The following is a 16,890-nucleotide window of genomic DNA, read 5'->3' as shown; positions in this document are numbered from 1 at the left end:
TTATACGAAACGGACGATGCTCGCCATCGATCCCGATCTGCCTCGCGCGTGATTGCGTTAATCGGCTTAACGGTCGCCTGCACGCCGGCCAAACAAATTGCCCGTAAGCGACGTTTCCTCGTACACCCTGCGTATAGAGTCCTGTTACGTCCCGACACGACGTCACACCGCGATACTGACATGGCGAAAGAGGATTTTCGTTTGGAATTGTGTATAGGGAACTCGCATACACGATTCGCCCGTGATGTATCTTAATCGCGCACCTTTTATGTCAAATTGTTGTGTTGTCTGGTTCCTTTTTTGTCGCAGTAGATTCTTTCCTATTGATCTCTCGACTTAATCCGTGTTGATTAAATTGATTGGGTTCATATTTTTTTAATCAATTTTTCAGTACTAATTTGCAATCTCTGTTTATGTAAATACTTGCTGGTATATTATTTATTCCATTGTTTATTATTGAATATTTTATGTTTAAATCTAAATAATGAAACTTCTTAGAGAAATATATCAAAGTACTGCATGAAATTCTCAAAATACATGCAATCTCTAAATATATTGATTTAATTCTTTTAAATGTAAGTAATTATGTGATCTATAAAATCATTTCTCGATTTTTATATCCAATATAAATAATGATTTTACATCGATCAAGAGACATGGTAGCGTTTCGCGCCAAGTATACGCACCCAGCGCGAGACCGGTTCAAATAATCTGAGTCATTAACTGAGTTAAATATAATTTATACTATAAAAATGTATTTTTTTCAAATGTAGTTAAAAATAAGCGCTAAATGTACGCGTTCCTTATTAATTGTATTTCATTTGTATTTTCTACTTCAAAAACATAAAAATAATATTAGGAGGTATGATATTAGTTTGCGCCAAGTGAATACGATCTTTAAAAACTTATCTTTTGGAGAAAAAAAGCGCTATATTTTTTGTATAGACAGGCGTGTATACTTTGTATTTTTTTTTAAAAAGATAAATATTTTTACACATGATAACAGATAGCAAGAAAATTGAATTTTCTTTTTACAGCTTTCTTCAAGACTAAAATTAATGCTTATATATATTATTCTAAAAAAAATGATTTAAAGAATTAAAAATGTGAATTGAAACGTGAACACGCGTATCAAAGAGATAAAATGATATATTCATAAAATGTTTTGCAAAACGTTTTAATATATTATATCTAATATAAAGATTTTAATTAATTGTTGATATGCTTTTTCAGGTAAGAGACATTGTAAAAAACATTTGTGAAATTAAACAATATTAATACATTAAGCGTGTCGCAAAGCTGTAAGTTATATTTAACCAATCTTCGTATATAAGGAAATAACGTTTGCGTAATTAGAACAGTGTCAAACTTGAAACTTGGAGTATTAGTTGTAAAACTCATTAGCACCGGATGCCAACTAATTTTGATAGACTTTCTTGTCAAGCGATTTACCGAGCGACACGTACGGTTCATGTCAAACGATTTATATCAAACGTGCTCGACGAAATGTCACTGTGACAAATATTAAATAGTAATTAATTGCAATTACGATAGAATTGCCAGAATCAATTAAATTGTTTGAATTTCGATTAATTGTATATGTCTTGTTTTTTTCAATTTTATATTATTTTTTAGTTTTATTATAAAGGAATAAAAAGTTGAGTAAAACTAAAATAACACAATCTTTCCTTTTTGTTGAAACTAAAAACACATAATAAATAATGTTTAATCTCCGAACAATTCCCAGAACTAAATTCTAAATATTATATTTTTTTATAAATTATATTCGGTAATTTTATATTTTTATTCTAAAAATAAACTAAAAAACAATAAATAAAGAACTTCTTTATTCTAAAGATATTTAATAGTTCGTTACTATAATATAATTAAGAAAGTCTTAATAATCGAAAAAAGCTATAATATAAATCTATGGATGCCAGATCGTTTTATTCTCATAAGTAATTAAAGTTAAGACATTGACTCTCTCGATTCTGTGTTATCAAGTGCTGTTAGATAATCCTAACAGATATTGCTAGGACATTTTGGTAAATTGGACCGGTAGCAAGGGTAGTAACTTGATCCTTCGTTCGTGTATCGAATGCAAAATCGAACACAGGAGGATGGTGGCAATATTTTTGGTGCTGACGGGCGGCAATATGATTCTGAAGCTGATGGTTGTGAGCAGGGTCCAGCAATGCATATAGTAGGCGGTAGTGGCAAGGGCTCTGGTCTCGGCCTACATGTCTATAAAAATAGATCCTGATATTGCAAAACAAAAATACCTTTATAATCTTTCTAGGTATCTATATAATGCATTCTTCTTCAAATAAATGCAAGATAAATTGGAAGAATATATTGTCATTATAATTATAAAATGAAAATTACTTGCGTCAATTTTAATTCTTTTGCTTTATATTAACAAATTTTTTTTTATTCAATATTTCTCTGCATAAATATTTAAATTTGAGACAACCGCATAAAAGATTAATACTGTTTTTATACCAATGGTGGATATGAAGGTGGGCAACGACAACGTCTGGGAAGTATCGGTTCAGGAGGCAAACAGCCATTGCTTGGACAATAAAATGGCATTGGTCTGCGGTGATAACACGGCGGAGGCAATGAATTTGGCCGTTTTTTTTCTTTGTAACTGGTACAGAAAGACATTTTTTTTTTTACTTGAGAAAAATTTAGATATTACATTTCATCATAATTTCTAATAAATATCTAATATTTCTGTCAATTCTGTCTAATCGATTACTTAACAATCATTTGTTTAAGAAAATTGATGTATTTCTTCACGTTAGTATACTCTGTGTATCATAATAATATTTTTCTTAAGTATGATTTTATTATAACTTTTTAGGATTTTATGGATTATGGATTATTTTTATATACTCTTCTTAAGTTTCTGATTATATTGAAACATTTTATATATCGTTTTCTTTCGAACTTTTCTAGGTAATGATGATTTTCTCACCTCTGATATAATTATTAATTGATGAAGCTACGTATAATTATTTTTACATTTTAACACAGGTTTCCCAGTACAGTCGAACCATTTGAGACAACAACAAGTTACTTTTCCTAACGATTTTTCAGAAGAACGACAGCGTGGAATGGCAGGAAAGTAACGGGGCGAATAAGAGATTCTATAAAAGATACATAAAATATCGAAGTTTATAATTTTTTTTAATCTTTCTTAATTTTACCTGCATATCTTATTCTACTTTCAAACATTATATAAAGCAAGTTTTTGAAAATTTAATGCTGCTATTAGTGTGTGTGTGCTCGCTTAATATAAAATATATAAGAATCATTTTGAGTATAACATACCTGTCACAAGTATGTGTAAGCTGGAATTGTACGGCAGATCCAAAGGGATGCGATGATATGTCAGATATATATTTCGGACATGCACAATTAATACGAGATAATTTTGGAGAACATCGCGAAGGGATACTGGGTGGAAATTTTGCGAAAGCGTCCTCAAGACTCGACATGTTAGTTTTATTCGTAATGTTACTCTTCTACATTTCAATTATTTAATTTTTAGAGAACAAATATTAATTTTGATTGAACAAATATTAAATGTCAATGTCAGTTTATGTTACAGCTTGTGCCCTTGCATTGCCGTGAATTTGGCTAAATATTGCATACTGCGATTAATTAATATCTGAATAATTCATTTTGTATATTAGCATAAAAAAAATTCTTTGAACATATAGAAAATGCTGTTATACAGTGATTTACATAATTGTCTATTAAAAACTATACTTAAAATATATAGACTATTGGTTTGGTTCTTTGTAATTTACTGTATTATAGTTAAATGCTGCTATTAGTAATAATAATAGTAATTATCAATTACGAATAACGAAGTGTATTTTACAATTTTTCAATTTCAATGTTTTAGTAAACAGCGTCAAGAAAATATCTTGAAATAAAAATATCTTGAACATGAAACATTAAAGAAATATTAATACTCGCATAATTACAAAGAAAAGAGTTATATATATATAGCTCTTTTCTATTTTGTGTGATCAATATAAAGATGAATATTGTATATTGAGGAAATGAAAAGAGAGAGAGAGAGAGGCTGCCATCTCTCGTTGGAAAAGTGCGCATTTTGTGAAAAAAAAGAAACAAAAGGCATGTTCATATAATCACAACAGATATTATATAATAAACCGTATTTTTACAGTGGCAGATACAATGTAAAATGAACAAAGATACCTTTACGAAATATACACGCATTAAGTCGCATGTGATCCAGGAATCGACCGGCGATACTATGTACAACACAACCACGTAAGCGTGCGCGATGTACCTATCCAACTGGCAGGCAACGCGGTTGCACTTTTGAATTTGGCACGCGGTGCATCCTATTCGCCTATATCCCTGTCCCGGCGTCTCTATTTCTAAATACGTGTATATGATGTTTATGTTTATGTATATGTGTGTGTATGCCACTGTTATCCGCTTCTCTAAATGCACTCGTCTGCTTCAGTCAAACGAGACACCGGAACGCATCTTGGCTAATCCCCGCTGATATCCCCGCGGGAGCGGGAAGAAAAAGACGTCTAACAGAACGACACCCTCTGATCGCACCGAATAAAAAGTTACCAAAAAAAATGGATTCAGCATCCGAATAAATTACCAACGTCATGTGGAGATTAGCCAAGACGCCGCTCTATCGCTCCTCCTCGATCCTAGTCAAATGAACCAGGGTAAGTTAGCGTACATCGACTAAGAAACGTAAAAGAAAAACAATAAGTACGTAAACATGATAATGTTATAACGAATTCATTATGCTGCGTTATGTACACGTTTCCTTCTCACACACTTCCGCGGGAAATGCACGGGACTTAAGTGAAGAAACGGAAGAATAAATGTCAGTCCAAAGAAAATAAAAACGATAAAAGTTACAAAGACGAATAAAGAAGAAGATATCGACAGTGTGCGTCGATTAGCAACGATCTCGCTAACAGCGATCTATACGTGTGTTAATATTTAAGTACATTGATTAAACGACATTTTCATAAGTACCACAATAAGTACCTAAGCGATCGCTCCCCCTGTGCTGCTTTACAATTATTCGTTATTTAACTTCCTTCGCTTAACTTTGTTCCTCCTTGTTACCTTTTGATTTTCGGGACGGACGGAAGGTGGCTCGAAAAACCAAGTCCATTTTCGCCGAGCAACTCGCAATGGCGACTTTTCTATCGCGGATATTGTTCGTTTTACAATTGCCAATGATCTTTTAATCGATTATCCGATTTAATCTATTACAATCGAAGCAATAATACTTTAACTCTATGTATGGAAAAATATTGATGTATGCCTCACAACATTTAGCGCGATTAAATAAATTACGTTTGATTTTTAACGACGTTAACAAAATCGCGCGACCAAAACGGTGCTTAAATAAATTTGTAGTATTGCGGAGATATTTACATGTATTTACGTATTAATTTATTAGAATTACTGCGCGTGTGACAATCAATTATTGCTCTTAAAAATAATACGAGAATCAGGACCATCACCAAACATATAATTTACATAACTTATAATTTATAATTTACAGTTTGTAATGTTATAATTTACAAATAAGCTACAGATCTCTCTTATATGATACAGCATCATTGTCTCTCCCACGTGTCGTTTATAAAATTATAAAATACTATCATAGTTATAATTCAATTATTCACTTCGATTGAACTTCAGGAAGAATTTCTCTCGCCTCATTGCTGAGTCGCCGGCTTAAAATGAATGATACACGCAATCTTTGCAATTTCTCCACACTCTCTTATACTGTCACGTTACGTTTTAAATAACTAATCTATATACAATGCACATACACACACGCCTCAGTGATCTCTCTTGTAAAATCTCCCTTGGCCTTCCTCGACGTTTACCCTCGATCCGTTTCGAAAAACCGAAAGTGCAGCGGTTAACTTGAAAGACAGAAAGCTGCTGCGAGGCGCAATACTGATATCTCACGGGATACTATCAATTACTATATGGGACTGAGGAAACTCCTTGGCTCGCTACGATCGTAACACAGCTGAGCGCGATCTGATTGTGGATATGCACTCACACTCGAGGATCGGCCCGACAAGCGATTTTCGCAACTATTATTACAAGAGCGGAAGCACCGTCTAGACTCTCTCCGAGAAAGATTATTCCGCGAGCGTTATCCTCGTGCGAGGGAATTTCTACGCGCTTTGTCATCCCGTTCCTCGGTCCTCATAATAAATGCGACACGATCGTATGTATAATAGACAACGATAGTGTAAGACATATCTCCGCTAGTCTTTAACAGCTAATCTTAAGTAATTTATGGGGTATCTTTTTTGCCGGCTACGAGACGATAGAGTCTGTGGTACCCGAAACTCACGATCACTCATTCTGTGTTACCACGCGGCGCGCAGACCTCTTGAGCAAGTTCTTCACGATAACTTCGTAATCCGATCGACCCTGTTCGCTTAAGTACTGGCCACTTCACGTCAATATCACAGTCTCCCGCGGATGTTAGCTTCCCCTTCTGCGTAATCACGTCTACGTTTCGGTAGAACGTGTGTCTATGCTTGTCTGAGCCGGACGAGCTTGCCGGAAATGCAAGTCCCCTTTCTGTGGAAGGTACGGTCACCTCACTTCGTGATTCAGGTCACGATAACGACCACGAAGTGGCAACTACCCTATATATATATCTATATATATTCTTCTTTTCTTTTTTTGAAAAAAATAACAGTAATGGTGCAGCGTAATCTTGAGTGCGTACAATTTCGTTTTTCATGCAGAACGACGATACTCGCTCGGTTCGAGCCTAACTCTACTCAAGATAATTAGAATATCCAATTACGATATCGCGTGATAGACATTTAAGTGTAAGATATTATCCGTATCCGTCGGGAACTCCGCTTATACGCGTAATTTCGCGACATCTATTGCTTCTACTTAATCGGCTGACGAGATGTAGCCTGTTATTATTGGTGCGCGAAACTTTGTATTCCCCCCCCCCCCGTCACGTCATCCGAACATCTGCTTATGCATATATGCGTGTTTTACTTTTACTTTTACTGAGGTCGTTAAGGCTGTGCGCGTATATACTTATCTATCTATTAAGTATATTTTACGCTGATATATTTTTGTGCTGGTTCAGTTCGCTGCTACCGTCGTTGCTACTAAGCGCCGATTCGACAAGAGGAATCATCGCGCTTGTTCGATTCAGCTTCTCGAAGGATCTCCTAGTAAATTTACGAGATGCGACCAAAAAGTCTCCAAACTGATACTGCAAAGTAAAAATTAACGATAGTACAGAGGTGGAGTAAAGACGTCATAACATAGAGATCGTAATTAAGTCTTAAGAATCAGTATGCGAAGTGGCATAGTACTGCAATTACTGAATATAGTACTACTTGCGATTTTATTCGACAATCTAGGTGGCCATTTGCGACTATGATGGTATAAAATTGGAACAAGGCTTATAGATCAAATTTTATAAAATACTTCCAAAGTAATACCAAATATTTCATCAAATCATTTGGGGTCGATTATTAAATCAATCAATTCTTTCGTAAAGATCGCAGAAAAATGATTGTTTGACTTTGATTTCTTGAACATTTTCAGGAGTTGTTTTTGTATTAAACATTCCAAATGTTCTTTGTTCTCGATTCATTTAAAACATTTATGTCAATCATAAATCTATACTTTTCCCTAATGTCTTGCTCCAAAGACTTGTAGAAGCACTTGGTAATTTTCAGAAATTTTAGCTTCGCACAAATTTGCTTCAATTTTCCATTTATATCACAATTGTAGACAAGAATTTGAATTGCCGAACAAAAACGTGAGCAATATAACGTTCAATAATTGCAGCATCATATCATTAGCATTCTGATTCATGAGACCCGCGGTCTCCACATAACGGCGCATCCCTACTACCGCTGATTCCCGTCTCGCAGCATCAGTTCGGAAACTTTTCGATGGTACGTCGTATATCATTGCTATCCATCCGGAAACTCGACGGTGTTTGCGATCGGATCGAGGACACGCGGCTCACGTGTAATACTTTCGATCGTGTGCAATGTCGGAGCGTGGGCGGGCGCTATGTAGCCGCTATGTGCTCGAGTGGAAATACTTGGCGACATTGTTGATAAACTCCTGACGCTACAACTGCACTTGGAACGGCTGGGTCGCGTTCGGCATAATGAAGGGGTTCGTCGTGGTCGACTGCTGCATATTTCTGGAAGCGATTTCCGCCCATTCGACGTCGAAGGGATCAGAAGGTCCTCTGGAAGTCAGGCTCATCGCAGCCGAGCCGAGCGAATGCGCTCTCGTATGAAGAAAAGGCGCTCGCCGAGGACTAACAGTTACTTGCTGCGACGACGGCACAGCACCGGTTATGCTACCCAACCATTGTTCTGGTTTTGGCAAACCAGCTGCCGTGGAAAGTGGTTGCACCTGTTGAATGGAGAAACTCGTGAAAGGATTATCTCGAATTAACGTCGGAATTCATGTTATGAGCAGCAAGAAACTGATTTTTGTATCGACAGTGAAAAATAGAATGAGAAGTAGTGAAAAAGATGATAGTGGAATAAATTAAATACTTGTCGCAGAAATTAAAAACATTTCCAAAGCATAAATGTGTTCTCAAAGATTATAGAAATATATTATATTTCAACAAGATTTTTTCGTTCGAAAGATTTGTATAAAGATTGCTCAAATTTTAAATAATTTTAATAAGAAATTTAAAAACAAAATTCAGAAAATTCAGAAAAATACAATATGAAAAGTGATATATTATATATATAATAGTAGCGCATTTAATTCCTATTTAATTTTGTTAATATAACTTTAATAGAACTAAAAAATTTATTGAAATTAAATTACTTATTACGTACTATGGTGAAATTTAACTTACTAAAGCCGTCGGGATTCCCGTTGCCGATGAGACTTGAGCGACGTCAGTCGAAATTGGTACCGCCGGGGAAACGGACGCTACGCTGGTACTAGGGGAACTTGTTTTTGAAGTTATCACGGAATTTATTGAAATCGGCGACCTGTTCACGGTCGACGTATTTCCTAAAGAGGACGTAGAAGCCGTGCTGAAAGCCGGACTTGCTGCCGACGGTGGAGTGCCGAAGGCACCTACACTAGAAGAAACAGGTGCTGGGGTGCTCATAACGACCGGAGTGGGCGCGTTCGTCCTTGGAAGAACGGGACTCAAGTTGCTCGCCTTAAGAAGAGGCGTGAGCCTATGATTCGACGCGAGAACGGGGGATGCGGACTCTTGCCAACTGGGCCCGACATGATTCAGATTACTGAGCTCTTCGTTCTTGTCGTCGTTGTTATTGATATTGGGACCGTTCTGCAGTTTCATCTCGTCCGAAGAGTTGCTACTCGTTACTGAAAGAACATAATAAGTTGATTTGTAAAATTTATGACGCGTATATAATTTTTTTAACGCGTCATCATGATATTATGATGCTATGCGTGATATTATGATATATTGATGCTGCAGAGAATAAAATGAGTAACTTCTACAGTTTTGTTGAAAAGTACCTGGAGGAGAGTTAGCACTAGTGAAAAGCTGTTTGACGACGGAGCTGGTGGCAGACTGGGACGACGGTATTGGTCCAAAGTCGTCGCTGCTCGAGAGCAGAGAAAGCCCTTGAGAAAGCTGCTGACACATCGCGGAGACGCTGTCATGATCACCGGGAAATATTTCTGGTATTGGACTCACTGCGAAGAAACAGAAGATATCACGTTTAACAATATATTTAGGTCTGAAATTTTTTACGACATGTAGGTGCTAGAACGCATTCTACAAGAGGCATGCTCCAGGACGCCTAAATAGATGTCGAGGTGATAGTATAAAGTGAGAGTATATAGAACGATGAATACACGGTGTAAGTTGAATATTTCTTCAAGCACAAACAAATACACGAGGGCGGATTAAAATTACGAGGGTTCTAGCTACACGCTCGCAGTTTCGTGGTACCGGCTTATGACTGTTAACTTAATCATACGGAGAACCGTGTGTATGGAAAACGAGCATTGTTTAAGGATACATCGAAGAGCAAGCAACAGTGAGGATTAACAGAATAAGGAGTAATGACCTTCGTCATATCCTTCGAATTCTGTTGTGAGACAAAAAAGTATATTGTTATTTAATAATCAGATCGATTTCAACTAATACCATATAATCACATCAACGTATGTACTTGTGAGTGTCATATGTTGTAACTTTTATTCTCTCACTTGTTAATAGTTAATTTAATATGATTGTAAATAAAATGAAAATTATATTTCGGGGCCGTGGGCGCTCACCTGGGGGCTTCGAAGGTACAATGTGCGAATGAGCTGAAGGCATTCGCGCCAGATCCGTTGGCTCGAGACTGTGACTACGTGTGCGTTCGAGGGTACTAGGAAGATCGTTGACTCGTAGACTGAGCTGCCTTTTAAATGGGGATGCTTGACTTAGCTGCGAGAAACCACGGAAGGAACCTTGCCGCTCCAGCATAGATAAAGTAGCGTGTGGCCTTTCAATCGCAAAGGGATTGTACACTTGCCTAACCGGAGGAATTTCTGAAAAATAAATATTTCGTACAGTAAAACCTAAGTAATTAGATATTGCTAGTAAGCAGTAATTTTCATCTATTGCATAGAGATAGACAAAACACTCGAAATGTTAGTTGAATTCTCGTATGCTTAGTTATAATTATGTATTTACAAATTTACAAATTTAATCTTTTAACTATATACACACGTCCTAGGTAGGTTCACAAACTTTATAACAAAACTTTCTGGAAATAATATTTAGCTTTCCATAAATTCTCCACTTATTAAATCGTGTGTCGATAAACAGTAGATTATAATAATGAAAATGGATATTTGTTAATAATAATATGCGCAACCCACCTGCTGCACGATCGCGCGCTTCTTGTAACCGCTCCGCGAGATTCGGTTGCCTAAAGCTGCCGCTTCTCGTGAAGATGGAAGTCTTGGAATCGAAAGTCATCGTAACTCCGCATTCTTTGTCCCGTCGTTGCTTCCTCTCCAGGCATGCGGCGAAGGCGCAGCCCACTGCGTGACTCAATCTCTCTCCCTTTAAAAAATTAATCCGTTAAGAACATGCCCTTATATTACTCATGTGAGTCTTTTAAAAACTAATATGTTATTTATATTTTTAAGCAACAAGACTAAAAATATGCACGTTACACTGTAAACAGGTAGATATATGCAAATCTCAATAGATTATATATAACAACATATAGGACACTTTATAATTTTTACAGAGATTTCTTATTACACGGAATATCATAGTAATTCTCATATTCTCAATAGATCCGTTGGTAATTAGAAATGCATTAAAATTAAAATACGCATCTCTCATATTTAGCTTTTACAATATTGATTTCTTATGTCATCACCGCCGCGCCGTACCATCAGATGCTGCGTACATTTGCAATTCCAATGCTTCAATAAACTCACCCCTTACCGACAGAGTAAAACACCCTTTGTATACCGGGGATAACTTCCTATTCAAAAAGGATGAAAAGGCTTCTGACTTACTGATTCTTTTAATGCTAAAAATCCGTGGCACATCCACCGCCTCGTCGTGCCGTCCCTGCAAATGTAACTGAATCCCTTCTCGTGATTTCTGTCCGGCGCGCAGAACGACACCTTCTCAATTGTCTGATCGACAATTAACCCTTTCGTTTCGTCCTCGACGACACGCAATCCGTCGCCGGATACATGAAGTACCGCCCGCACCGGTCTTCGTCTTGAGTTCTGAAAATTCAGTCACGAATTAACTCGGCTGTCCGAGTTGCCCTCTGACCTTTACATCGATTTATTTTCAGATCTTTTTCGGTGTCAATGTCAACTCTATATATGAACCGTGCTAAATATAGTCGAGGCGAAAGACTCGGAGAATGTGGTGCGCCTTTCGCAAAAAACTTACAAAACTTTCTACGGAGCTTCTTGAATATTTGACATGAAAAACACCTCGTGAAAAAGTAGCTCAGTTACTTTTCGAATTATTTATCCTTATATATGCATAAAAAATAAACTGGATAAATAGAATATATAACCATGCGCGAGAAACAGATGGTTAATTATAAAAATTAATGCTTTGAACCAATCCGCAAAGAATAAGTCGCATTAATTTCAATATTTCATATAATAAAATACGTACTCGAAGAACTTTGAGGGCCTCTTCGCAAACTTGCATACCCCTCGATTCGAAGACCTCCACACATCCCAGGTACTATCAAAAGATCAGTTAAATTATTCATCTATTAAAAATTAAAATAGACGTTTGTGAAATCTTTGCATGAGAGAATTAATATTTATAACATTAATATACAAAATTAGTATAAACTATAAAAATATTACTTTAAACTTATACACTCTTAGCATCGAATCAACAAAACAAATCGATTATTTCAAGCAATGTAAATTACTTTACGCAAACAAATAATTTTCCGATATTATAAGTCTGAGAATTAATCAATGATTTATGGCACTGAAAAAAAAAAAAAAAAAAAAAAAAAAAAAAGTGAGAAATAATATAAAATAATTAAAATAATATCAACCATAAAACATTGACTAAATAACGCCCTCCAATTAGTTCTTAATTTATCGTAAATTTGTTTATTTTAATAAATTATAAATAATTTTGATACATTTAGTTTGAGATGATCAGTTTATATATACTTATTGTTAGTGTCATTATTAATTTTTTTGCTTACCTTAACGTGAAAAGCGCATGTAGCTGAACGCACTGCACTTTCATCCGCTTGCCACTGATGAGGCTTGCTAGATTCGGGCACATGAGGGTCTTTCCGCCGACGGAAGCTGTCCCGGAAGCTTCGTCGAAGCCGATCCATTCTCTTTCCCGGCGACCTCTCGCGCTTCTGTAAATCACGATAAAAATCACGATTTATTCCCTACAATTTGGGCAATAGTTCAAACGGCATTAACGAAGGACTCTCCCTCGAGTGTGATAAAGGGTCAACTGTCCATGACAGATAAACGTAGGGTTGCCTAACGTTAACTTTAATAAGATGGAAAATAAAAATTGCAAGTTTCAATCGCATAAATCATCTAATTTTGAAATATTATAGAGAGACGTAAGAAAAATATTATTGTTCCAATATAATATTTTAATAGCTTATTAATTATAAAAATAAAAAACAACAAGAAAAACTAAAAATAACAAGTAGAGAATGTACATTTATAGAATCTAACAACTCGTTATTATCTTCGTGCAAACAAATATTAAAAAATATATTGAAAATTAAAATATATATAATTTAAATTTATAAATATTAATATATAATTGTTTATCAAAGAAATCGACGAAACATTTTTCGAATTCTCTTGATATTTGTTTAAATCATAATGAGTTTAAATTTGGGTGATAAATATAATTATTAAAAATTGCTTTTAAAGAAAGTAAAGTAATATATTATTCAGAGGCAATTTAAAGAAATTAATTTAGACACAGATGTTAATAATGTTGGTGAGATTGCGTATTATTTGCGCGTGCATTGTCAAAATTGCAGGTGATTAACAGAAGTCAAGTCAGTAGGGAAATCTCAAAATGGGATCGGGGCAACAAACACGACCGTCCATAAGAAAAGACATCTCTCTGTCAGTCGCAATTATTATCTGATAAAGTTCAACATCGACAACGTAATCAGTCAACTTGACTGACAATGAGTCAAGACAAAGCCACGAGCGTATTCTCAAAGGACGCGTCCAAAGGATCCTCCTGATGGATCGTTACGGAGCGGAGCTTGAGAAAATGTCCAAAGAGCGGCCACTGTCTGGCAGCCGTTGCGCCGAATCGCCAACTCTGACAAAGCCCTGTGATCGAATCTTGAGACCCGTTCCCAAAGAATCCTTTATATCAGAACCCTCCTTTATATCGGGTCTCCCCTAATACCGACCGCGGATCTACCCTTCGAATTGGCGGCACCCCTAACAGCTAGTCGACGGATTGAGAACGGAGACACGTTAAGAAAACCTTTCTCGCTCATGCTTTACGTTTTCCCCCCTTCGTCATCGACATCTCCCTCTGTCCCTGCTCTCCGTTTCGTTATCTGACTTTGCAAGGTTAATTAATCGCTGTAATGTCACTTGACCTGCAGATATATCGTGACTTCCGGATTTGCATATTAGTCAAAAATACGGTTTAAATAATCGATTAAAAATTTGTACATAGATTACATTAATATACTATACAGTATAATATTCATCTTCCAAATTTTCTAATAGAAACTTAAAGAACCATCAAGTGATAGACACATTATCACAATTTGGTATCTCTTTTTCGCTGTTTTATTCTGCGAAAACACATCGAGTACGTACTTCGGCAAATTGTAGCTGTATTGTAGCTGTCGCATTAACTTGTGTAACGCATGCATTTCCGCGAGTTTCTGCTCTACAGAGTTCGTAGACTGACATTGATTAACGATTAGCTTGATTATCTGTTTGTGGAAGCTTTTGACGCATCACGTAACAATATTTCGTGCAGCATACAGAATATATTAATACTATATTCATTTTCCTTTAACAATATATATACTATTACAAACTTTGAAACAAATTTTCTTTAGCAACGACTGAATTGGAGGTTTTCATTTCTCACAATTATTTAATTTTAATATTAAATCTTTTTATATAAATTCTCTCAAACTAGATATAAAACTTTTGCATTTTAAATATTAAGTAAATATAATACTGAGAGCACTATTTTATAAAGTACGTCAATAAGAATCAATAGTGTCAATAAATCTCCAAACTTATCGAAGAATTTATTAAAATCGAGAGGAAATGTGTCAACACGAAATTCTCAAGCGCGCGTATTTGCGGTATCACTCGCACTTGTTTCGCGCAACTGGTCATACAGATAGGATTCCATGAATGACATCATACATCAGACGACATGCACATGTGTTCTGAGTTCGCGATAGATGTCCAGATATTCATCCAGTGCAGTTGTGTACTACTCGTTACGGTGGAACGTAATTAGGACTTTATCGAGTTAGTTTGTGAACCGAGCTGATAATTCAAAAGCGCGATACTAAACAAGTAACAAACTCACGTATGTACAAGCGCATTGCACATATGTATAGACACACATTAATTTCCGCGAATTTATCGCGTTATGATATCCCATCTGAATACACTCGCAGAGAATCAAAAGAAGCGCTTAAGCAAATAAACTTAACGTCGTTATGTATTGAATTTATTATTTTAAGTTATATATAAGTGATAAATTTTTCGAAAGTTTCTGAAGTTTTACGTGTAACTTCGATGACAGATTCGCTGTTCTTACCTCATACCTTTAAAAAATATGGGGGCACATTGACCTAACTTTATACGCGCGGCGCTCCAGATAATAAATATCGGCGAGAATATCTAAATACGTCCCCTACGATTACATCCCCATAAATAACTTCTTCTGGATATGACATGGGAAGTCAGTTATTAAAGGAAACACATTTTGAATTCGTTCCATTTAAATCTCTAATTTGGGAACAGAGTATGTTTTATTTGTACAACGTGTGAATTGTTGAATTGTGATTTCTAAGTGAAGAAGTTTAAAGTTACATTTTATTTATTATACAAAAAACGCAGGTGATTACCGATTTAGTACACTTAGACGAAAGAAATTACAATGGCAATTCGACATGCAATAAGACGTGGTAATAACTATTATTTTAGGATCGAGGCCAGACATACGCAAGACATCTTCTATAAAGGGTATGATTTGCTCGTAAAAGTCACTTTCACCTCGGCGACTGCATATACATATATCGCAATCGTGTAAGCCTCCAGCAATCGAAACAGAAATGAGAAGGATTGAATGTGAGACAAAGTAATTGGAACGAATTCGATCAGAAGGAAAAAAAAATCTGTAAATATTTTATATAAATTTTAAATTTATAAAGTAAAATTTCGTATATATAATACTGTATTTTTGAAACAAAAATTATCGAATAAAATCTAGTCATGTCAACTTATTTGATGCAAAATATCTTCTAATGGTATTATAATAAAGATAATTTCTTTATATTAAAAAATTTAATGCACAATATATATATATATATATATATATATAAAAACTCTTTAAATTGGATTAATATAAATTATCATAGAATAATGTATAATACCTATATATTTCAGAATATTTCATATATCTCCCACATTAAAAATATTTTAATGCAAATTGTGTGCATAGAATAATTGTTAAAAACTTAAATAATAATATTAACAAAATAATGATTCGTAATAAAGCTACTATCATCACGGTTATTAAATCAAGAGCACTATCGCATCAAGAGAGACTAATGAAGGTACGATAAAGCGCAGTCTATCAAAAGCATTGGTAGGATTTAGATTGCGTGTCACGTGTCTGCCGGTGAAAGACCATTGAGGGAGCAGACCGGCATTATCACGCACGAGTAGCTGCATCCCAGGTTCTTTTTTTTTCTAGAGATGACACTTCTCCGTGGAAGCGATCGCATCTGGGATCCCGTAATCGATTAGAATAATATCGTGTCCAATGAAAATACTCGAACCCCCATGCGACGGAGCGATATATACCACGCGGCCGTCGCATATCGCGCACGATAAACGACTAATGGCTAAAACGTGCGAAAGTAAACGCTCTCAACGCAATCGGTTTAGCGACACTGTTTACTTAGTACGGTAATAGGCTTACCGATGCGCTACAGTAAAACGGTTACATGCTCCGCACACTATGTACCGTTTTATTCATCGCTCCAACGTCATCTGTCATGCGCGAGAGTCGTCTATCGCGTCTTTATCAAGCGGGTGACGACGAGAGATACGATCATGTCGATCAAATAA

General features: G+C 35.7%; 2 protein-coding genes and 1 long non-coding RNA gene across 6 annotated transcripts in view; 1 reads left to right on the top strand and 2 right to left on the bottom strand.

The window, feature by feature from the left end:
* LOC143895626 (uncharacterized) overlaps positions 1-16,890 on the top strand; it is a 127,131-nt gene that overhangs the window by 23,253 nt on the left and 86,988 nt on the right. The gene's annotated exons all lie outside the window — the stretch shown is intronic.
* LOC143895624 (uncharacterized) lies at positions 1,888-3,351 on the bottom strand. Its single transcript, XM_077402926.1, has 2 exons — positions 2,503-3,351; positions 1,888-2,244 (listed from the first exon to the last, which is right to left on the bottom strand). Exons 1-2 carry the CDS (start codon positions 2,665-2,667, stop codon positions 2,020-2,022), a joined length of 390 nt encoding a protein of 129 aa, XP_077259052.1. The 5' UTR covers positions 2,668-3,351; the 3' UTR covers positions 1,888-2,019.
* The window catches only part of Numb (NUMB endocytic adaptor protein), a 71,578-nt gene continuing 58,851 nt past the window's right edge, over positions 4,164-16,890 (bottom strand). For 2 of the 3 annotated variants that reach the window (XM_077402889.1, XM_077402887.1), the window contains 9 exons: positions 12,759-12,923; positions 12,203-12,274; positions 11,578-11,796; positions 10,924-11,110; positions 10,333-10,590; positions 10,122-10,142; positions 9,565-9,744; positions 8,924-9,408; positions 4,164-8,463 (listed from right to left, as the gene is read on the bottom strand). In XM_077402889.1, coding sequence (XP_077259015.1) covers positions 8,170-8,463; positions 8,924-9,408; positions 9,565-9,744; positions 10,122-10,142; positions 10,333-10,590; positions 10,924-11,110; positions 11,578-11,796; positions 12,203-12,274; positions 12,759-12,896 — 1,854 coding nt within the window. In that variant the 5' untranslated portion in view covers positions 12,897-12,923 and the 3' untranslated portion in view covers positions 4,164-8,169. The remainder of the gene's footprint in view (positions 8,464-8,923; positions 9,409-9,564; positions 9,745-10,121; positions 10,143-10,332; positions 10,591-10,923; positions 11,111-11,577; positions 11,797-12,202; positions 12,275-12,758; positions 12,924-16,890) is intronic. The other variant, XM_077402888.1, reaches the window with a different exon arrangement.

Source organism: Temnothorax americanus, unplaced genomic scaffold, assembly GCF_048541705.1.
Source record: "Temnothorax americanus isolate GAGA-0224 unplaced genomic scaffold, ASM4854170v1 Scaffold16, whole genome shotgun sequence".
In the NCBI taxonomy this organism is placed as follows: Eukaryota; Metazoa; Arthropoda; class Insecta; order Hymenoptera; family Formicidae; genus Temnothorax; species Temnothorax americanus.
Note: the sequence above shows the minus strand (reverse complement) of the source record. Positions and strands in the feature narration are given on the sequence as shown.